General features: G+C 36.8%; 1 protein-coding gene across 4 annotated transcripts in view; it reads right to left on the bottom strand.

The window, feature by feature from the left end:
* The window catches only part of STK3 (serine/threonine kinase 3), a 143813-nt gene that overhangs the window by 50446 nt on the left and 68304 nt on the right, over nt 1-25063 (bottom strand). For 3 of the 4 annotated variants that reach the window (XM_075141395.1, XM_075141393.1, XM_075141397.1), the window contains exons 7-9: nt 23852-23989; nt 21257-21382; nt 9410-9602 (exon numbers count right to left, since the gene is read on the bottom strand). In XM_075141395.1, the coding sequence (XP_074997496.1) occupies nt 9410-9602; nt 21257-21382; nt 23852-23989 (457 nt within the window). Of the gene's footprint in view, nt 1-5810; nt 5966-9409; nt 9603-21256; nt 21383-23851; nt 23990-25063 lie in introns of all 4 variants that reach the window. The other variant, XM_075141396.1, reaches the window with a different exon arrangement.

Here is a 25063-nt window from a genome sequence, read left to right as displayed (position 1 = left end):
TGCTAAGCATCCCTTTGGGTGCAGAATGCCCCTAACTTCAAGGCCTGGTCCATGGGCACTTGTAGAAAAGCAACAGAGTTCCATCAGTTTCACCAAAGGTGCAATTTAAAAATTATTTAGAAAAAGAACTTGCAAAAAACAACCGCACAAACTGTGTCTAGACACTGCTTAATTAAATTCATTGCCAGTGAGGATTCTCAACAAATTATGGGATCACACTCTACAGATGGCTGCAAAGCACCCTATCTCCATGGTGTGGAAACCCTGGGGCATTTTTGTCATCATCTACACAGCTGCAAAAGCTTTACAAAGCAGATCGAGATCAGCGTGAACTCCCATTCTATTATCCTTTTCATGAAACTAAATGTAAAAAAAATTTATCAACAACCCTAAATGACTGAAATTTTTTTTCATTTGTGGGATTTCAAAGCAAATTCATTACTGAATAGAACAATAAATAAAACATAAAAAATGCTTTTAGTAGTTCTACTTAACTGTCACCTCAGAGACTATATTCTGCATAGCATTGACTCACGAAACGTGTACTTGGCTTGCAGTGTAGCACATTCTACATAGAGAAGTATGAAATACATTTCCACAAGTAAAATATGAAACAGAATCAGTGATATAAATAACCAAACTGGGAAAAAAAAAAAAAAGAAACCACAAAACAAACCACCAAAAACCAACCCACAAGTAGAACTATACTTTTTAATTATAAACATAATAAAATAATTAGTAATTTTTATTTGAACTACTTGTTTTAACAAGTGAAAAGGTAAACCACTGGAAATATCTTCTGAGCTTGTGTTTAACATGATCACTAGGACTTGCTGATCTTCTTATCTGTCTTTACATTCGTTTTTATTAATTCATTAAGTGTTTTTCCCCCCTCCTCTTTCACCTATTATTTCATCATCTCTTCCCAGTCCCTCTGTCTAAAGATTTTTCAATTCATTCTAATTTTGCTGCACGATTAATAGTGGCCTAATTTTTCCATTAATGCTTATTTTTGTACTGCCATCTTTTATAGCATGTTGATTTACTTGTTCTTTTCTTTCTGCTTTTTCTACATTATTCTGTTCTAGTAAGATTTCTTCTGGCTTTTTTAATGTGGTATTCTACTGTCTTGCTCTAGGTTTTACTGCACTTGATTCCAGTTGCTTCTCTTCAACTCCACGATGATTCCTCCATTCAGTCTGCCATGTTTCCATACACACCTCCTCCTCCTCACATTTTTTTTAGCTGATTTTTCTCTCAGTTGTTGCCATGTTCTCTTCTAATCCCAGATCATAGTTATCTCTACTCACCATCTTTTAATTAATGACAACCACAACAAAAATATTCAGTGAACTAAACTCTAGGTTGAATTTAACAGACCACATAGCAGATACCTCTTCTCCAGAATCAGCCAAGTTTGCCCCCACTGAACTCAAGATCACTTGAATAAGGTTTCTGGATCTCTTAAGTCTGGGATTGAGGAAGGGATGAGAAGTAAACAGCAGGGATGCCAAATAACTACAGAAGTAAGCACTAACGGGCAAAAATGGAAGAATCTAAGCTTTTGCAAAGCATAAATTTAGAAAACACATCCAAGAGAAGGTAGTAGTATGAAAGAAGTGGAATTAAAAACAGAAATACAATGCATTTTCTTAATACAAACTTTTTATTACTTGCTGATCGCTGCCCAAATACCCTGAAACTATTCGTACCAAAAAGATAGGACACCACATTGCTGGCCTTTCACAACCAATTTTTTTCTTCTGCTGAGATGGTTGTTCTTATGTTTCATCCTTGAGACATACTTATAAACAAGAAGATTACCAGTGTCTCTGTTAGGAATTAAGTATCAAAATGTTGGTCCATTACAGGTAAGACAGTCTCCCTCCTTTCAGGTAACAGAAAATACTAAAGATTTTCCAAGGACTGCTCTTAAGTTTTAGAGCTATTTATAAATATCTTCCTTATATATGTAATAGAAGACTGCCTACATATGTAAAACAAACCAACCCCTCCAAATTCCTTGCTATCAAATGGATATTAAGGAAGGTGGAACAACAGGACTGAAATTACTCCAAGATGAGCAAAGCACATTTATTTTACACTTTGAGGATTTGTTCTATTTGTTTTGATAAATAAGAATTTAGAACTCACTTCTGATTCTAATTTAATATACAATTAATCCATTTAAAAGAACAAGAGCTGCTTACCTTCACTGCAAATATAAAAACTCACACACAAAATCAGAAATATTACGCCTGCAAAACGATGGGACCAGAGGTGTTTCAAGGTTGTTTGATTTTTCCCCAATGTAAAAAAATGTTTAAAGACCCTGTGAAGGCTCTTACCTTTTTTGTATTGACTTTACAGAACACTCAGGCTCTTTATGCCAGGGTAAACTGATGTAGGTTGCACTTTTTTTTGCAAAATGTAAGGTTATTAGAAGATCATTTTGGTCTGAAAGCACTTTTTCTAATTTTCATGAACAACAGAGTAATGGTATCTTGTCAACTGTCTTTCAAGAACCAAGAAATTTAGAAGTAAAAATACATAAAGATTCCTTTAAGGACAATTAATTCATTCAACTATCCAGTAAGTTACTTTTTACACAAGCTATGTATTTGCCACAAAAAATCTGCAGTACAAACAGTATCACTCCACACTTGCACTGAAAATCTATTGTGCAATAGGCTGCTCCATTCTAAGAGGATTTGGATTTTCCAGTTGTTCTCATTTTTCTTTGCTCTTCAACAAGAGATGATCATGTTTAAAAATGTTTGCCACAGTTTCAACATTTAAGAATATCAGCCTTCTATCATCCCTATTCTTGCCCACTGCAGGACTTCAAGATGGCTTGGAAAGCAAGCCACAATAAAAACAGCAGTCTGAGAAACTGCTGGCAAGCCATGGAATGCAGAGACCACCATGGACACTGAAAACATAATTTCTACCTCAGCAATACCGCTGATAAGAATATGGCCAATGGGGATGTCCTCAAATAGTTACGTAAGAGAATTTCTTCCAAAAAGTAAAATTAATGAGGCCATGACGTAACACCAACTCTATTATACTGTTTCAAAAACATATCATAACTAAAATAAATAATTCTAAACACACATTTCAAAATAAGAAGCAATGCACATTCCATTCTAATGCATGTTTTGATCAAATTCAATTGATGTAATCTATAAAGAAAAATGCTTTTGTAGTGATGTATTTCCAGTAAGTATTGGAAAGTATAATATTAATATTAAATTGATTTTAAATCCATTAATTTTTATACTCTATGTTGGGCTGAGCCACGTATACATTCTGTATATATTAGCTGGTCTGGCTAACTCAGGGCCAGCTTGCTGGCAAAAAACCACTCTTGCCTTACTTTGTCAGGCAGAACCCATCTCTCCACAGCAGTCCCTGATCCTCAAAGAGGCCCCCATAGTCATAAAAGTCAAACCTCTGTCAACAACACTAGAGGCTCAACCAAGTGTTGACCCATAGGATCCATCTACTCCTCCAAGGTTTTCTCTTCACCATCATGACCAAGAACATTCTCATAACCCTGGAGTTTCTCTTGAGGTCACCCTCAAGGTCTCCTCTGGCAGTATCACTGGCACGTGCCCACGTGGATGGGCAGCAGCAGACAATGGTCTAAGCACTGGACAAGCTCTGGCAGTCTTTCAATGTTGTGGGGTTGGGCAAGAAACAACTTTTCCTAGATAGCAAGTAAGGTCAGCAGATAAGGGCGTCCATGTCCTACAGAAGGGAGTCTCCCACTACTCCCACTGGGAGGGGGCGTGTGGTGGTGGTGGTGTTTTTTGTTTGTTTGTTTGTTTGTTTGGGGTTTCGTGGGTTTTTTTTATTTTTACAATTTCCTATGGGAAGTCTCTATGTCTTTCTCTTGCTCCATTACTATCAGGGCACTGGACCTCTTCCGCAGCTGCAAATCTACAGAGAAAAGCTTTCCTCCTCTTGCCAAAAGCCACAAGCTTCCACAGCGTTCCCCATCCTAGAAATCTCCATCTGCCACTCAATTGAGGAACATTTCCAGCTGCTGCCTCTTCGGTGAAGTTAGGGGATCAGGCTCTCCTGTCTGCAGTGCTTCTGTGAAGAACCTGTCAGTATCTTCATTCCCTCAAAATATATTGCTTTGTCACTATATATTAGAGTGAGAAATACAATTAGCTTTTAGCCTTCTTTGGACTATCACCTCTACTACAAAAGCTACAACAGCTTATACAACAACATATACTACTTAGGCTTTATATTTCATACATTCCTACCACTTCTTTCTCACTACACAAGGTGGCCTACAACGCAGTGGCAATAATTCTCCTGGGAAATGGGAGACAGGAGCTTTGAATACAGTAAGGCTGAAGAGAGCCTGGAATGTTGACCTCATTCTCCAGGCAAACGCACTTAACACTGAACTACCATGTAGAAAGTTGCCACAGCTACTTCCTTCAGCCACATTTTAAGCAGAAATTGTGACTGTATTTTATGAGTGGGCGAGTTCTGCTGCTAATACATGCCTATTAGACAACCACCTCAGAGAATGACAAGGTCAGTCTACTTAGTTTCTGAATCACATGGAAGCATCAGCAGAAACTAGATCACCAGGTTCCTGAGGCCACAACAGCTGGGAGTTTACCGAAGGATGTATCTAAGAAATGTTTGACTATAGAGAGCTGTGTAACAAAGTGGTTACCGAGTTTGCAGTTTTCACATTAGTGACTTACGCACCCAAGTCTTCATTCCAATTCAGGCCTCATTCCGTATTTTGTTTGTTTTATAATATACCTATTTATCAGAAATAATTGCAACTGGCATTTAAATGGAAAATCCACATATTTTTCAACCAGCTGAAGCTTTCACAGACTTTTTGAAGGACTATGAACTCAAGTTTAAAGGCTTTTTAATGGGGAAAAGAGTTTCCTATACAAAACATTGCTTTGCTTCCTGAGAACGAGACTCGTAAAACTGGTTTAATAACTTTTGTTCTATTTTTCCACCTTCTGGAGAAGAAGAAAAAATACTCAATGACACTACTATTATAAACCCATTAGTTCATTCCAGCTGAGTTATACTTTATTTCTGCTTTCAGCAAAACAAAGAAAATCCACGGTAAACTAGCATTTTGCAACAGCTCTTGAAGCAGAATTGCCAACATGTTTTTCTTTGAAAAAAATTGCCTTTTGTAAAAGATTCTACTACTAGTGGCATACATGAACAACTTTATTACCAATTACAGGAGAGGGCTCAAGGACTGAAATAGGCTTGGAAATACCTATAATCTCTTTCTATATATACAGAAGTAAAGTACTACCACACTTGCATATGGCATCAAGCAAACTGTCTTAACGTGGGCACAGTAAACATGCCTTAACAAAACTACATCCATGAAATATCAATGCCTGTGTTACAGCATCACTGAAACCAGCCCATAATTAAGCTTCCTTGCTGAATTCCTATAGGACCTGGGTCACAGGTTGTTATAAAACACTATCAATAGCTTTTGCTTTTCAGTTGAAAAACCAGCTGTAGGACTTAGGCATTGCTAAGAGCTACGAAGCACCACTCCAGAGCCAACCAAGCATCCACCTCCTATTACAGAGGAGACTAACTTGCAGCGTGGCACAATCTCTTACACTGGATGGACTGAAATCATTAAAAAATAATAAATAAATAAAACCAACTCATGAATTCTCCTTTCAAAATGTAGGTTCTACAGCGTGGGGCATGTCCCGTTGTAATCAAGGATCCCATAATAAAATAACACAAGAAAGTTCAGCAAGTAAGTGCTGGAAACAAACCTGTCGCTTGCCAGCTGAATGAGGAAACCATCACTTGCCATCAGGCTACCTCCAGTTTGCTGGCTTTCCTTCACTGGTGTTACAGGTCTCAAGACAGTTACCAGTGGGAGAGGAGGGAGGGGAAGGAAGCCTGCTGTCCCAAAGATTATATTCTTCTGTTTGATAAGAAGGAAGAACATTTAAGAAATACACTGACTAAACCTAAAACATTTCATGTCTTATAGGGCAAAAAGTACTAAAACAAAAACTTTTCCACTTTTCTACATTCTATCTGTCCAATGCTACTTCATTAGGTCACTGTCCTCTTCTTTTAATATATTCATTACCAACCATGAACTATCTAGAAGCTTCACTGAAGTCTGAAGCAACAGTTAGAAACCCAGAAGAAGTCCAAATGACAAGAAGCAGCAACTTGTTTGCCAGCCCAAAGCAGATGGCAAATATAAATTTAACAGGGCGGGGAAAAAAGGAGGGGGGGGGCAGAAGCAGCGTGAGGTGGTGTTAATGAAAAAGAGAAAGGAGAACAATCAGAAGTATTCTTGGTGAACCAGAATGCCCTAACACTAAGCCTTGCCGAAAAGTCACAAAGGGAATGCAGGGAAGCTGGTCTGAATATCACTCTCTGAATTGAGATATAAGAAAGTTTCTACATGAAAATAAGTACAATCCGAGCAGCTGAACAAAAGTAGTACTACCTTCCATCAATCCCACTCCTTCTTCCACTCCATGTTAAACCTCCTAAAAAGTTAAGCTCTGTCCTCCTACCTCTCTGTATTTTGCATTTTCTTCCCTCCGTCTAGGTACATACCACATAGTCTCTGCTCAGAAAACGCACAGGCATACTAAGCAAGAAGGCATAAATGTTCTTTAATGCTAGGCTGTATATTGTATGTTGGGGTAGGATGACAGGCCTCTTTTTGTTCCAAATCCCAATTTTATCTGGGCACAATTCCCTATTTGTGAAAAAAATATGGTTTTAGTTATTTTCTGTCATGGCTCCCAGAGGCCTCTGAGCATGGGCACTTATAAATAAAAACTTATTATTGTTTCTTATTTTGTCCTTGAGCAGGGAAACAAAAGGCAGAAGGAAACAAAACGTGAAACTAAACACAAGAGCAATTAAAAAAAAAAAAGTTTGTCATAAATATTTTGTGTCTCTAGGAAGGAAATGAAATCCCTTTTCTATAGTTAACTGAGTTTATTTCTCCAAGCTTCTTGCTTGCAATGTTCTATTATTCAGAAGTATCAAAGAGTACTTTTAAGCTACCTGTTCTGATTTATTATAATCAAATCACACAGAGATCTAGAAAGTGCCCACCTTGCCTATAAAGGTACATTGGAAAAAGCAACGAATCTCCAAAATCTTGTGTCTTTGTCAAGCACAAAGAAGCACAAAATCTATGTCTGCCTCTCAGGGAAAGCAAGGATTTGTATATCCCTTCCTGGTTATATTTATTTAGGACACTTGCTATTACTCCTGTTTCAGCCAATAGCACATGAATCACAGAACCAGAGAAGGACCAGCTACAGTGGATTTATATTTATTTTCAGTTGAGAGATGTGAAGATCCCATTCTTGAATTATTTCTAGTTTTTAATCAATGGGTGTCTAATGCAAAATATAAGAAAGTTCAGCGAGTAAGTGCTGAAACCAAATCTGTCGCTTGCCAGCTGAATGAGGAAACCATCACTTGCCATCAGCTACCTCCACTTTGCTGTCTTTCCTTCACTGGAGTTACAGGTCTCCAGACAGTCACCTATGGCGGGAAGGGAGGGGAAGGAAACCTACTGTACCAAAGATTATATATTCTTGTTTGACAAGAAGGAAGAATGGGTTTAAGAATTATACTGACTAAATGCCAAGGTGTAGAAAGGTAAATCCCTTTCTAACTGCAGATTATTACTGGAATCAATTAAAAATGGAAAATAACAGTACATTTTAAAAATGATGTCTCCAGCAACATAGTAGATAAATAGGACACAGATAAGAGATTGCAGTGCAAACCTAATGACACTTTTTTGATCTGTTCGGCATAATAACAGGTATTTCCTCTCAGCACATATAAAAACTACATGGATAATTATTAAGCCTGAAGTGATTTGAAAGGCTGCACAAGACTCTTCTTCATCATACTTCCACCCTAAGAATTACTTTATTATCCTTTACTCCAAATTTGCTTGTAATATCTTTCTCCTTTTTTTTTTTTTGCATCACTCATCTTTTTCTTAACTTGTTGAAATTGGTGAGTTTGAGATCACTTGTACTAACCCTCCATTAGCCTCACACTTTAATAGGCAAATATTCTGTTTCAGCATGAAAACAAATTAAAGCACGTACTAAGTGTTTTCACGAGGTGAATAATCCTACTTAAACTAATCACTAATCAACACGTATGTTTGCTATCTTATTGCTGAAAACACTAGGAAAAAAAACCCAAAACCAACAAAACAACCACAAAAAAAAAACCCACACCAAAAAAAAAAACAACCCCAACAAAACCGCTCCTTCCTTCCAATTTGCTGTACATTAACCGCAAAGAAAACATATTCCTGCTTTGTACTTCCAACTAATCTTGCACAAATCACATCAGATGTATATGTGCAAACACAAATGCAACTTTATGTTTGCTATAAAGCATTCAGTAAAGTTATTTATTTGGCACTGATTTCCACTCTTGAGACGTTAGCTTTATTTATTACCTCCCCCCCCAAAAACAATTGCCTGGAGTTAAACATTACATTGTGCCTCATGAAATCAAGCACCTACAGCTTGAGTTAGATTCATCTATTCATGCTGCCCATTCAAGCAAATAATTCTATTAAATTCAGCGGGCCTCATTCTGCAGTAGTCTTCAGCCAAATAATGAGCACATCAATATGTAGGTATGTAAGTACGTAAGTTAACTATTTAACCAATATGTATTTATGCATATTTCAGTGTAACTTATAACTTCATACTTTAAAACATTTGCAATTTTTTTTTCCTCTTTGTAACATACTCCCTTACATGCTGAAGTCCATTTGCACTTTTTACTTAGGTTTCAACAATCTTTTGATCACTGCCTTAAATCAAGCATTACTGAATTACATTCCAACATATGTTCAAATAATAACACTCAGTTATAAAATAAAAATCTGCTAATTGATCATGAGTTACAAAATAATTTTGCAGCAAGATGTATACTGATTACTGAACCCATGGAGAGTCATGATGAGTTCCCAGGACCACTGACATTGAAGCAGCAGCTTCTCACATAATCACATCACTTCAGGTTAGCTCCAAGGAACTGGTCCAAATGTATGTGAGACAGGAGGCAAAAAGCAAGAGACAAGCAGTAGAAGGGAGAATTCACAGAAGGCTAATTTTAGTCTTCCAGAGAGACTTAGGAAAGCACCAAAACCAGGCTTCTGCTTTGCATCTGCCACTATAGTCAACTTTTTCTCCACAAACTATAGAGAGTACTTAAGAGACACAAATAGCCCTCTCCTCCTGTTTTAACCACAGAACTTGTCGCTTAAAAGCCACTGATGATACAATGTTCTCATGCAGTATGAGAAAACATATTACGTTATTAAAAGAAAAGTAAATTAACAACATACTTTTCATGGTCCCATCTTCTTCTTCATCATCATCACTATTTATTACCATGGTCCCCAAGTCCGATTCTAACATAGTACTGTTGTGTTCAATCATTGTCTGAGCACCTTCGCTCATTGTGCTTGTGGCCCTCATGGTACCAGCGCTCTCTGAACTGGTCTTCACCATGGTGTGAGAGTCCAGTTCATCTTCATCCTATGAAGAAATATTTGTTAGAATGCAGCAGATCATTTAAAAAAAACATAGGTAAGAAGCAATCATTTAGATGTTTATTCATTAGTTTTATAGCTTCATGTGACCTAGTTGCACTGCTAGACTTCCAGGTTTAAAACTTTAAAAGAAATTACAAAATAAAAAATGTTCCGTATAAAGGAAGAATAAAAACTTTCTTCTTTCTCACAGGGCTACAGCAGGATGGATATACCAGAAATGTGGCCCACACTCCTGCTTTGCATCAGCAGCCAGTTTTGAGTATCTCGGTGATTTTCATGACCCATTATACCTCCTTGGGTTCCAAAATCAGTACATTTTATAGAAAGTGATTTGGTTGTTTTGCAATGGACTATCAACAAGGATTTGTGCTGATCACCCTTAACTAAATATCATGCCCAGCATCTTGCATTACACACAGCACCCAGATGAAGACACCCGTTCAATTTAGGAATTAAACAACCCTCCAATATAGTTTTGGAAGTCCACCTCAGAAACAAAAAATCAACTTGGCTTATTTCAAGTATTTAGTTCTCTTTAAAAACCTCTGTCACAAGAATGAGCAAAATAACTTGTTGATACTATGTAGAAAAATATCTGTAGAGTACATACTTAACCACTAAGTGGGTGGGGGAGCTAATATCATGAAGAGATACAATAGCATTTTGAATAAGTGACAATAATGGGCCAGGAACGTGAAACAGAGAACTAATGACAATCCAGTTAATGAATTATAAAATTCATATGGAATACAAATATTTGAAAACATTAATGGGAAATCCCACTCCTTTCCAAAGTCTGATTTAGATTATACGCACAACATCACAGCATTTCAGGAATAATGTGATGGAGTATACACATTTTCTATATGGGTAAAATCTATTACTCAGGGGGGGTGGGGAGGGGGGGGGTGGGGCAGCGACAAACAAACAACAAAAGCAAAACAAAAAAAACCACACCAAAAAAAAAAACAAACCAAAAGAAAAAAAATCCCACCCAAGCCCCCAAACCCTACAAGGTCTGGCACTTCCTATTTCTTACTGACACAGCAGATAATTTGCCTCCAGTATAGACCTAAGTGCACGAGCCAGCTACATTGCCCAAGTGCCTGTTTCTGTAATGGCTGGTCTAAGCAGATACTGAGAATTGTATTTAGTAGCAATACCAATACACCAGCTCCTGAAAATTATTCTATTATGTCTCAACTACGAGACACAAAAATAGATCTAATTTTGATTCAGAGAGTCTGGCTAACAGCATAACATACTGAAACTGGGACACAGATCCAAATCTGTGATTAAAATTTCAAGTGTCAAAGGAATCATTCTTTTCCAGATTATAATTTGTAAAAATATTAAAGTTCTTCATTTGCGTCCTTTCTGGGTTTTTTAGTTGCATTCTAAAACACTATATTTAGTAACCTACCCTTAAAAAAATTATGATATTCCCAAAGATGCAGATACTTTACAGCTACAGCACTAGAGGACTGTCTAAATAAACGAGAGTATTTTAGTACTGCTCCTCCTGGTGGCAATCTGAATTTTCTTTACTTCCCCTCGCCCCCCCCCACAATGTTCTTGCTAACCCCAGTGGTTTTTACAAGTTATATTTTTCCCTTTCTAACAAGGGTACTCAGAAAGTTAAGTCCAAAAGTGTCTTTTTGCATTGCATTTTAAAAGTGCCAGAACAATTAAAGTTATTATGTCCAAGTGCTTCTTTCAGTACTGCAATACAATGCAAAACCGACTCACAACGTACTGCTATTTCTCCTATTAAGCACTATAAATGTAGCGTCTCTAACATACAGGCAGGCAAATCTCTGAGCTTAAGGCACAGTTACATTTGATTTACAGATTTGCTTGACTAATATTAATATCCACTTGCAATGGATATTAAACTTACTAAACTTACTAAAACTGAAATCAGAAATGAAAGAAACATTTTCCTCAGGCTTAAAAGTTTTATTTTAGAAGTTAGTGAAAAAAAGTGATGGCTAACAGTAAGAACAAGTATGAAATGGAGTCCTAAGTGACCATTGTCATATCTTCTGCTTCATTAAAAACATTTATATTTTATTTCTTCAGTCAAATCAAGTATCTGGATTTGTTCCAAAGAATAGCATTTCATTTTCCAGTCCAAGAGTGTCAAAAGCCTTTACCTTACTCTTGTCTCTCAGCAAAGAGAACAGTTATCTTCTAGTACCTAGAAGACTAAGGATCACAAAAGCCCACCTTGGTACTAACAGAATAGTTGTCCCAAAAACAGAAGTACATGACAACTTTGATCAACAGTGTTTTCCCTAGATCAGGAATGATATATTGAGAGAGCGCAATATAAAATTTTTTGGGGGCCTGTGCGTGCCCCAAAATAATTAATTTTGTGGGTTAAGCCAGATTGCTTCCAGAACTATCATTCCAGTATTTCTCACAAATATGAGATTTAGCTAATACGGCAGTAGACTATACCGGATCTGAAAAAGTAACTTTATAAAAATATCCAGTGGATCCAAGTTATGTAAGCACACATTTACACGAGAGATGAAAGTGATTTCTTCGTACAAATTCTGATTCATGCTCTACAGTTCGTAAATATTGATGTAGAATTTCTGATCTGTTGTTAAAAAAGGTAAACTCACTGATTAAATAAAAACAAACACAATCTCAATTTTAACCAGGAAAAAAATATAAGGTATTAAAGCTGAAGTGTCATGTTCTCATACTGTTTATGAAAACAGATCCAAGAATCAAGCAATACAGCCAGCTAACTCTGGAATTACACTGTCTGCCGTTCTCTTGTGTACAAGTAATAAGCACCAAACTTGTATTTGACAGGGGTTTCTGATACACCAGTAGACAGCAACAGAAAAAGCGCATGAGCAAGAGCACTAATATCTCTTGAAATGCTACAGAAAATACAATAAACTACAGAAACTCTGAACAACATTACAGCATAAAGTAACTACAAGTAAAACATTACCGATAACCTGTAACCCTATGGGACTAGCTGTTTGGATCTCCTTATTTACCAAAATAAGTTAGAAGATTAACAAAACAACCCTTAAAGCATGAAAATGCAATTATAGAGACTTGATTATCAGGACATCCAATTCAAAAAGACTTCAGCAAAAACAACACGCAAGACTTCACAATATGCTTGTAACATAAAAGATCTCATCATCACACAAGAAGATGGCCTTGCACATCATACCTGAGTCTACATCACGATAGAAGCTAATGAGCCAAGGTGATAAAGATTAATGGATTTTTCTGTTGCATTTTTAACATTCATAAGAAAAAAAGGGATGAAGACTGATAAAGAAAAAACTAAACAAGATAAGCAAATATGGCAGCTTGCCTTTAAAATCTCCTTAACTATGGTTTGTTCATGTAAAAAGAACACTAGAGGGCACCAGAGACAGCTAACTAGACTGCAATACATTAAAGGAAGATTTACATGCTGGCAAAATTTAGTATCCTGTAAAATAATTTCATTTACTATTAACACCTCATCATCACCTTTGAAAAACGCAGCTGTAGTCGCAGCTATCTTTTTGTAAAAGCACTGTAGTAGCTACATAAACACATAATATAGTTTGGTCAAGAACAAGGATTTTGCAAAAGTTCCTAACACACACAAAGCCCAACTACAACTCAAGTATATGCTTAATACTGAGCACACATTTAAGCTTAGACCCATCAGCAAAACAGGTAAAGACTTAACTTTCAGCACACACTCAAATCCCATCAAATTCAATAGACATATGTCATGAAACAGCGTTTAAGCTTTTTTTCTACTTCCTTCTAATTGATGTACCTAGTAACAACGACTTGCTGCTCACAATTACCTCCCTATGTTTACTCTTCCTATAATTGGTTTCTGGCTCTAAATTGCTGTGGATTTTAACAATATGCTCTTAAAAAGCTGTTTATGCCCCTTGGGTAGCCATATTTCACTCGACAAAGTCATCTTTACGTATTTCTAACTTCAGGACACTTAAAGGACTGCAATCAAACTTAATTAGCACATATGTCAAGCGTTCTTTGGCTTACAGGAAAAATGCTATGAAAACAAAGTTTTAACACTGTCATGCAAAGTTACATATATATATACACACATACATAGATATATCATATGCTTACAAACACATGAAAGATGCATGAAAGTAAATATAAAAACCTTCAGAAAAATATAGCCAAGTGTACCACGTTTAAAATACAGAATAACTCAAATGACTCACTAGTTCCTTTAAAATAACTATATAAACATTGTAAAAATATAAAGGAATAATTATAGTAATTATTTTTTAAGGTTTCAGAAGACGGACACCAACTTCTCATAATTAATATATGATTAACCAAAGAAACTTCTGTATGAATGAATAAATAAGCCTACATATAGAAATAATTGATTATTGGTGGTTGTCTAAGTGGCAGATAGCTGTCAACCACTAAATGTCTAAGAAAAACAAAAATGGAGTACTGAAGTAGTAATTCCTTGTTTGAATATTCCAAAATAATTAAGCATTCATCACATAATAGAGACATTAAAATGTAAAAGAAAACATACAGGAAGAGCTGCTTGTTAGCTCGTTCTTTTAAAGATCCACAGAAATAAATATTTAGACATGTTTCTTGCGAGCTGCCAGGCAACGAGTTACTTTACATTCCCATAATACAGCTGCCCAGCCTCAGCATCCAATTCACATCATACTTCAAAAAATGCACGGGAGAAGAGATTGGTCATGTTTAGTAATGCCTAAACTAACATTTAAACTTTGATATTGGGATTAACCTTCCATAGAATACACCACTTGCAAATTTTGCTTAATTAAAAAAATCTGTACAATTACTTCAGCACCTATCAAAACATGTCAGTTTGTCAGAAGGCATTCTCATCACACGAGCAACTCTCGTAACAGGCATAAAATCAATTCAGAGCGCACTATTTGTAATGATATTATATCTCTCTCGAAGGATACAGACATAAAGACTCTATTCAACCTGGCCATTTATTTACAGCTGTATAATACGAAGGTTTGAACAGCAAAAAATATTTACATTACAATTGGCAACTTCCCATACCATAAAATGTTCACAGAAAGGGCTAAAAATAAAAAATAAGAATCAATTTTAGGGATGTGACTCTTTCTCAATTGAAGGAAAACAACCTGAATCAATCCTGAAAATTAAGCACATAATTGTGAAATCTTTGCATCTGATTAATTCTCCAAAACCTCCCACTCCTCTCCATTCTGCTCTCAGTTACATGAGTCACTCATAACCTGAGTGCCCATTACAATACATATATGGCTTTAGGAGGGAATTAAAGCTATAAAAACTTACTCAAATGTAACTGTTAGGGTTAAATCTGGTTTCCTAACAAAAGGAACATCATAGTTAGAACATTTTACACCTTTCTTCTTGATGAGTCCCAAAACATGTATCAGTGAGTAATGAGCACAACTGCTCGTGCTTTACATAGGAAATTCTTGGAGGTTTAGATGAATAAATTCAAGCCACTGACAGGTTAACTGAAACCATTCTTTTTCAATAGTATATGGACTCAATTCAGTGCCCATGAGAGACCTTTAACATTGATAGAGTCTACTTACTAACATCAACATTTGCTCTTGCTTTTAGGTGTTATTAAATACGCATTTCTCCAGGTTTGAGTCTGTCTTTGCACTACTATGGTGAGGACTTCATAGCGATATCATTGGGAAAAATCCACTTCTAAGGTATTATTTTCCAAAATTTATGTGTTAGGTGGCTATTACTTTCCAACTGAACAGTGACTCCAATCCCATATACAATCTGAAAACATTCATAGATATTAAAATATGAAGAAATATACACGTGACTTACTGTCACTACTACTACTGCACAAGGTTAACATAGGGACTTGCATTATCTCTTTCTAGAACTGCTGCCATCATTGCATGTTGGCTTATCAAAACCTGTATTATCATTTGACTGAAGTCACGCAAACTACATGCAAGCAGCCTTGTATTTCTTCAGGGTTCTGTGGAAACTGGTACATAAGGAGGAATGTGCAATGGTTATTTATCTTTATACTTGAATGCTGGACTGCTGACTTCATCCATTACATTATACCAAACTGGCACTCATATTATCTGTTTTCCCTTTCTAGAAGGGAAAGAATAAACACTCAGAAGTGTAAAAAAGAATTGGTTTATTGTTTTTCTGGCAGTTCCCCAAACAAGTTCCAAACTAAATGAAAGACACAATCTTTGAGCTTATTTTGAAATTAAGCATTATTTCAAATTGAAGTGGGGGTTCGGGGTGGGTGGGGGGGTTGTTGTTTGTTTGGGATTTTTTTAAATGACAAACACAAATGTTCCAATGTTTTCATTTTATTCTTCTGGTTTTTATCCTGGTTTCCTTTAATAACTTGTGGGTCAGTCTTGTGGATCAATCTCTGCCTAGTACGCTTTAAAAACTAAAATCTGTGCTGTCCAGAATTTTACTTAATAAAGGCCTCGATCACACCTACATGTTGCTCAGGAGTCTTCTAGCATGCAGTACATGAGTAACACGAATTCAGAAGACATGGTATAGAAAACTTCTCTGATTAAATAAAAAATTGTAACAGTTTGTCCTGCTGTTTCCTAGTTTGGCTGGTTTTGTGCTTTTAATTGATCAGAATCTTTAATGACTGCAACTGGACAAGAAGCTGGTGTCATCTCTCAAATGAATCTGGAATTTCTTACAATGATGTACTGCACTGAAATTCAGTTGCAAGACATGGGAAGTCTGTGTTACAACCAAACGGTTATTAAAACCAGTTTGGAACAAGATTAGTTCTGCATTGCGACAACACAAAAGCTATTCATAGGTCATTACCAAACATAGAGTTTTGACAAACTGTATTTGTCAACAAGGAAATCCCTCCTCCTGACCTCACCATCAGTATTCTTCATTTCACGCACTTATACCCTCACTTTTTCTATTAAAGCTAAGTATTTCCAAACTTTTTTCACTCAAGGCTCACCAAGCAATACAAAATTGTTGAAAGCATATATTTACTGATAGCAAAAGTCATACTTAGTACCAAGTATCACATTAACAGTTTTAACAAAAGTAAAAATTTCATCCTAACTACAAACCTTATCACAGATTATTTTTAGAATCATAAAACTATATGAAAACTTAGGGAATTAAAACATCTCAACAGCATAAAAGAACATAAACAAAAATCCTTTTAAAAATAGGAACAAAAATCCCTTTTTACTTTATCTTTTTATAACGGCAAACTTTTTCAGAAGTCTAACTATTCAATATAAAGCTTACAGCAAAAATACCTGGACATCCTCTTGTTCACTACAAGATATTTTTGCAGTAGTAAATACATGGTGGCTTATAGTCTTCCTTCGATAAAGCTGATGGAGCTAAAGCGAAAAAAGGCACAAAACCTCTCCAGAATAATCTCCAGGATTAATGAAATTTATCTATCCATGATCAGGATAAAAAATACGAAATTATCACACTGACAAGCATCACTTCCCACTTTGCCAGCAGCACCAGCTAGTACTTCCCTTTTGTTTGCTCCGCTTACAAGTGGCATATCTTCTTCTTATCTCTGCGTGTGGTCTTTCTCTACATTTGGAACTTCCCCCTACTGAAGTTTACAAGAATAACACAGACTACTTTTAAAAATATCCATTTTCTCTGCCATGAGCAAAGCTGGCCTTTGCTGGAGAACTACAGTAAACTCCTTATCACCTTACCATGGTATTACAAACACATCCTCTGAATTACTGTCACTTCAAACACACACATAGGTGTGTAGCAAATATAAGACAGCTTGACTTACCTTAGCCCGCAATGAATTTGACTACAGACTATTTGTGTAGCCTAGTTTACTACTGGACCTCTCTCACAGCAAACAAAACAGACATAAGAATGTAAGGATTAACCTTTCTTCATTTTCTCCAAAGAAAAACAGTTACAATAACCTGTTAAGCAGAGTTAGAATGTGTAGTTCAAGCAGTTACCACCCCTTAGCAAGATGCAGTAACCACCCACTCGAACTCTTAAACTCGTCTTCTTATGCTCTAAAATATTAAGGGATAGTTTGCATTAATCTCTTTTGTGCTTTGTATGCAGCCTACCTTCAGTGTCACTTTAAGTCCATCCTTCACGAAGTTTACTTTGCATTAAAATAGACCCATAGAGGCAGCCAGCTCATCTTGCTGAGGAAGCAAACTACTTAGCTTAAAAATACAACCGCAAGGGCTTATGTAATTATGGCCAAATGCAATATATTATGCACTCAATATCCAGGACCCATCTCTCTTAACATCTCCTGCAAACATCATTTGGTACTACCTATTAATTTTAGTTAATCAATTATAGCCTGTAAGTCAGCATCACCATAGAAAAGTAAAAAGGAGTACAAGACATCAAATTACTAAGGATGATAAACTATTTCTAAAAGAACGTCAATAATTAACTCCAGGGATACTATACAGCATAATGTGCATGTTCAATGTATTTTTTTTTTTTTTAAATAATTGTGAAGTCTTTTACAAGTATAGCAGTACAAAGGGCTTGCCCTAACAAATACACCCTTCTTTTTAAAATGTCCATATTGCTAAAGTTTTCATCCAGACTCTCTCATCCTTCTTGCCTATTTGTCATCTTAAAGTCTTATCTAGTGATCCCTCCAGCCTAGGTAATACAACTACAAAGGTTCATTTTCCAGCTTCTCCCCTTCTGTCCTTCATTATGCTGAAGTCATACTCTACTTTTCATTTTTCTACTACCTTTCCTTTCTGAGCTGACTAGTTTCATTCACAAGCCCCCTTTCTATCACTTCATTCTGTACTGAGAAGTCAGCTCCACCTCAAACTGCCTCTTCCATTACTCACCTGTTAAGTTTTCAAACCCCTTTATTCTTTTCTCAGGTTCCCTGCTACTACTGGCAGGGCTGCCTCTAGCCCTCTGCAAGACTGTCATTATTGTCCTTTAAAACTCCTCTACATCATGATCCTGAAAAAAAATTGATTAAGAAGATACACTTAATGCCACAGCTTCCCATGCTGACTAATCTTATATATCCTCGCCTGTGCCCTTCTGTCATCCACTCTGACCTTCTGCCTCGTATTTAGGAGCAATTTCTTTGAAGCAGAGGCTGACTTCTGGTTCTGCGTTTGTTGATGTTCATGCACTGGTATATGATTACAGCCCCTAAAATTCTGTCAATATAAGTAAAAAATGACAGACTTAGCATTTCCATAGACTACAACTGCACTTATTTTTGAGTGTAATGCAACCTTGCAGCAAAGGTGGCTAATGGTATCCCAGGCTGTATTAGACAAAGTGTTGCCAGCAGGTGGAGGGAGGTGATCTTTCCTCTCTACTCAGCACTGGTGAGGCCACACCTGGAGTGCTGGGTCCACTTCTGGGCTGCCCAGTACAAGGGAGACATAGGCATACTGGAGAGAATCCAGCAAAGGGCCATAAAGATGATAAGGGACTGGAGCATCTCTCCTATGAGGAAAGGCTGGGAGAGCTGGGACTGTTCAGCCTGGAGAAGAAAAGGCTCATGAGGGACCTCATCAATATGTAGAAATGTCAGAAGGAAAGGTGCAAAGAGCATGAAGCCAGGCTCTTTTCAGTGGTGCTCAGCGACAGGACCAAAGGCAATGGACAGGTTTCCCTCTGAACATTAGGAAACACTTTTTTTACTGTGACCAAGCATTGGCACAAGCTGCCCAGGGAGGTTGTGGCATTTCCCTCCTTGGAGATATTCAAAAGCTGTCTGGACATGGTCCTGGGCAACCTGCTCTAGGTGGTCCTGCTTGAGTAAGGGGTTTAAACCAGATAACCTCCAGACGTCCCTTCCAACCTCAACCATTCTGTGATTCTGCGCTCTCAGCCCTGCTAACCAAAGATACTTCTCTTATTTTCAGATTTGAGGCACCTATCTTTTACACTTAGTGACAAGCAGAGTCTCACTGTCTTTTTAACTCATAACTTGCTCCCTGACTGCACCACAAAAGTACATGGAAAAATGCAATGGTAACACAAATAACAGATTCCTACCCCAATCCTGGATTTGAGGTTCCCTTATACTAAACATTGAATAATCCAGAGGGGACGGGGAGGCAGGGGAAGTGCAGGGTTACATTCTGACTTCTGTACCCATGCAAGAAGCATGAGGAGTTGCTAAATGCTTCTTCAGTCAAGGTGGACCAAACTTGTGTTGTACCCTTCCATCCAGTAGAGAGGGAATGTGTACACCACATACTGAGCTGGCATGGATTGTTTCGTCCCTGCCTGGCAATCTGATTCCCCATCTGAACCTCAGACTAAGTAATCAGATGTCATACCTAGTTTTGGGTTAATGCAAAAAGACATCAACAACGCCCAAGTGTTTGAGGTCTACAGTTCAGAAGGCAATAGTAGTAGGGAGGAAAGTGTGCTAGTAAAGACATTAGGTTTTTATATTGGTAACAAATCAGTCCCTTCAGAGATCAACTATTCAACCTATCAAGTCACAACCATCAACTCTGCATGTCAAGTCACACATCTCCATATAGGCACCTTACCTAATGTAAAAAAAAAAAAATAATCCCAACCTTCCCTGCCTGTTTTATTACTGACTAAGCAAACACAATCCAGAGTAAACCATCTTTATAAACACAAGCTATCAATACTCCTAGAACAGAAAAACATCCAGCAAACAAGAGACCATACTGTCTGTTGGGATACAAAATACTCCACAGAATCTGCTTGAAAAGTACTCCTATGTATAGATCATCACCTAACACTCTATAACACATAACAAGGATTCTACAATTTGGGATAGGGCAGACTGCATTACTGCACCACTGTTCTCTGTTTGCTCAAAGCTGTAAGATTTCTACTAACATTCCAGCCTCCATCTTCTCTGTGTGTTATTCCTGAATGACCTCGGCTCTCATTGTATGTGTGGCAATACACTTCTTTGAAGCACATACTGCTGCATTGCACAAGACTGACCTAAAATAGATCACGTAGGGAGAGTAATAATACTAGGAACACTGACTTATTCCTAACATTGCCAAACAATTCTAAATCCAACCTATTTACCACATGACCTGCTTCTCTCCTCAAACATATGCTGACAACGTCATCTGAAGAATGAAATGCTGTCACCATTTTCACTTTATAGGCACAACTTGATTCATACCATATTGTAATCACTACTTACTGTGCTTCATAAACAACTATTCTGTGTATTAGACCTTACAAAAAAAAAAAAAAAGAAAAAAGCTGAAAATTAAACCACTTGTCTAGAAGCTCACATGTGAAAGTGGAACCTTAACAGTTTTCGTTTGGAGTTTTTTTTAATGTTAGTCTGAACAGCTGAAGTTGACACAGTTTCTTTTCCTACCTCCTAGAAAAACTTCTAGTAGGATGTCTCATGGAATAGTGCTGAAAGCTGGCTCATATGGCATTACTCACAGCAACATTACTCATCATAAATAAGAGTGGAATACTCAGCCCTCATAGGCTAAAAACCTGGTAGAAACCTGGTAAAGAAAAGTATTTGAACACAAGTACAGGAAATAGGGGAAAAACAGCAACTTACCTATAAGCTACAGATAGTTATAGGAAAAAAAAGGTACACACCGAATTTTCTTCCTCCTCTTCCAGTTCTCTCTGCTGTTCCTCATGTCGCTTTGCCTTTATCTCCATAGCTTCCGTGATCAGGTCCCTTAAAATTGAAACTGGCTTGGCATTCTTAATAAATGTATGCTAGGGGGGGAAAAAAAAATTAAATTATATAACATCAGTACAATAGTTACACTTCAGATGTAATTACAAGTATTATTCAACACCACAGATTTCAGTGATAAATAGTATTTTACATTACACAATAATTAAAAGCTGCACTACCACAACATACAATATCTTTTAGCTGCTTCATAACTAAGATTTTACTTTAACTATTTTTAGTAACAGCAAGCCTTGGGAAATGTAATCATATAACAACTGTTTTATAGTTAAAGATATAATTGTCCAAAGGAAACGTGCAGTAAGTAGTAAATAAATAGAGTGGTGATTGTCTGACATAGAAAAACAAACTTTTTCAGATATTCAGTTACAGAATTTAATTAGTCTTAACAAACTGACAGCATAAATTAGTGGCTGTAAGCAGAGCAACTATGGCTGCCTACTTCAACAAATCTGTACTTTATGTGTCATAAAACATTTCTTGATCTATGATGCTGAAATGTGGAACAAGCAAAAAAATACATTACTTTTGGCAGGAAGATTCATTTTTAATTTAAGGCCATGTAAAACGTCACTTCTTCCTTTAAGACAATATATGCACGATACCATTTACATTCATTTTGCTGTCTAGTAAACACCTGCTGTCAGAAAAATTCTGATTTTTGCATCATTGTATGCAAATACAATTTAGGCAAAACGTAACTCTAAGCACCTCAGAAATGTATTATTAAATACTAAAAAATTGTTCCACGAAGAACAGAATTGATGACCTACACCTATTATCTATCTTCTTCCTTGATGTATTAATTCAATCACTCTCCTTTTTCCCTTCGTGATCTTTGCCCACAAGCAGTACTTTCATTCCCACTCACACACATCCACCGCACCTCCAGCTCTATCACACATGCTCCAAATTCCAGCTGGGGGAAAAGGCAACACGTACTTGTGCTGTACACAGTATTTGGTTGTCTGGCCAGTAAGCACGGGGAAAGAGGAACACTGAAGCTTCCCCCCCCTCCCGGCTTATTTGCACACATTAATGCAAGTCTCTTCTATCCAGCTGCCAAACTTCAAATCTTTAAGGTCTCAACTACTGATTCATACACCATACAAAAATCTGTAACTTTCAATTTTTACTCTCCTTGCAGCCTACATTATGGTGTTCTCACAGTGTGGAAAATAAAATATTCATAACATGACTTATGAATTTGATGATCTATTACTGGAAACCACTTTGCAAAATTTTTATGTTCTCCTTGTAGTGGAGTTCACTGGAATTTAAATTTTAAAAGAGGCTATTGCTAGCTAGAGACAGAATAAATCTAGCATGAGTGTCTTACAGATGAAATTTCAGAAGATCAGATTCTTACGTAGACTGATGAACAAAGAAAATTAAGAATAATATTTACCAATAGCAGTAAAAAGTGTAAAAGAACACTAAATTATCCAAAAGTTTAATGAATTAGGAATCAGGAAAGTAAAAGGAGCAAAGGATCTCGCAAAATTTTTCACTTCAGTCACATTATCAAAGCAAACTTATTTACAGGAAATTTTAGATTCCATTTCAATCATCATGGAACCTATTATAATTTTTCTAGAAATCTTTTTTTTTTCCCCCTCCCTCTTTCAGTACCTTTGTTCTTTGTTCTTCCTTAGTTACTTGTAGGCTTATTATGACAGCCCTGAAGGCAGCAGATAACACAAATATGGGGCCAAAGGAGAAAACTCTCTTCGCGTTTTCTCTCCCCCACGCACTAAAATGTGTGGCCCCTGTAAAATTATGTCCATTTCACGAAGACTATATCCTTCTTGATAGATCAGTCCCTCCTGTTTGATTTTTGTAGTTCTTTGAAATTTCTCTGCTTTATTTCTATCTCAATACCAAAAAGATGCAACCGTTAAATATCTGCAGCTATTAGAAGCTCAGGTCAGGGAGTGGGTGAAAGCCTGGCACACCCTGCCCTGGCTCCATAGGTCCACACCGCCAACTGTGGCTCGAATTTAAAAGTATATTTTGGTATAACTCAGCCCAAGAACAAACTCGTTACACTGTCCATCTGCATCAGACCCTCCTAGGACACAGAGCAACCTGTCTGCTTAATTTGACATGATCAAATAAAAAGATTGAATATACTCCATGGGTGGTCCACACTGAGGGGTAACCCGGGCTCAATTCCTTTCCTTAACACTTGCTTAAATCCTGAGATCTATTGAGGGCCTCTAACCACAAAGCAAGGATCCAATTTTAACAGCAAGAACCAGCCCTAAACTATATAAAGAGCAATTAATTCTTAGAAGCAGCAAAGGAGAAATAAAATGGGGGGAGCGATACAGGAGCTGACAGAGAAAAGACCACAAAATGGAAAAGTAATAAGGCATGATAATAGTTAAAATGAGATTTGCCCTTAGAAATTTTCACAATAGTTCTGGTTTGAGACTAGAGGAAAAAAGCCATAAAACTTGCATTTCCTCAGTAACTTAAACACTGACCTGTAGCAGCTGTGTTGCTGTAGCTCTTTGTTCAGGATTTTTCACTAAGCATTTCTTCACAAAATCTGTGAATTCATCAGACCAGAGCTCTGGCTTCCGGAAGGTTGGAGGGGGATTTGTAGGAATCATAAAAATAGCCTAGATAAAAATCAAACAACAATAGCAAGTTTAAACAAAACACATCAGCACAGCACTGAAGCCAAGTAAATAAATTGCTTTATCCTCCTTTCGTATCAGGCTAAGAATCTGGAGGACAAATTTTAAGTAAGTTAGGATTTCCACTCAGATCGAGATTCAGGAAGTAAATCCATCTGCTACTAATGGAGCTACTTCCCATTAGATTTTCTCTATTTAAACTGTACCCCATTAAGCACATCACTCATTATTTTATCTATTGCTAAAGAGCAATAGGTAATTTCCTTTTGCAGTCATAATTTTTCAGATGTAGTTTTAAAACTTGCTTTTCCTAATAAGATTTAGAAACATATGCAAAAAGACCTAAGACAACACTAAAAGATGACAAAAATAAAATAATCAAGTAACTTGTCTACTAGCAGTGACAATTTACTTGAAATTGAAAAGGCAGTATTTTACCTAAATAACAGAAATTTCACACTGTTGAGAACCGTATGCAGACAGATTTTTCAACTAAGAAAAAAGATTCATGCTATATAAAAAAATGTTTGTCCTACTTCAGATTATACATATTGTGCCATTTTCTTTACAATTTTTTCCAGGTTTTCCTCTAATTATAGATTTACACTTGTAGGGGAAAAAAAAGGCGCAGTACAATTCTGAGAGACTACTGTAAAATAATTGGAAATTTTGAACTTCTGTACATAATATCTCAAATGCATTCAGTGTCATTGCTTAAGATTTACACATGACAGCATCAACACTATTCAGAGTTAGGTCTACTGACAGAAATAATAAGCTATTATTTTCTTCTAAAACCAGGTTCAATTCAATAACATTTTCCAAAGTGAAAGGGAGTAAAAGTTCATTTGTTTTTCTACAAGCATAGGCAGAAATATGTACTCAAAAAAGGGGAAAAAATTGAAATGAGAGATTATGCACACTGTTAACATCGTAGAAGCACCAGAAGCTTCAGCTTGTGCTTGGAACATGGGGAGAAGGGAGAGGGAACTTCCTGAGATTTTATCCATAACTTCTTAAGAAGTCTAACTGGCCTTGAAAGTTGGGTTAAATTGT

The sequence above is a fragment of the Calonectris borealis genome, chromosome 2 (assembly GCF_964195595.1).
Source record: "Calonectris borealis chromosome 2, bCalBor7.hap1.2, whole genome shotgun sequence".
In the NCBI taxonomy this organism is placed as follows: domain Eukaryota; kingdom Metazoa; phylum Chordata; class Aves; order Procellariiformes; family Procellariidae; genus Calonectris; species Calonectris borealis.
The sequence above is the reverse complement of the archived record's forward strand: the minus strand, read 5'-3'. Positions and strand labels throughout refer to the sequence as shown.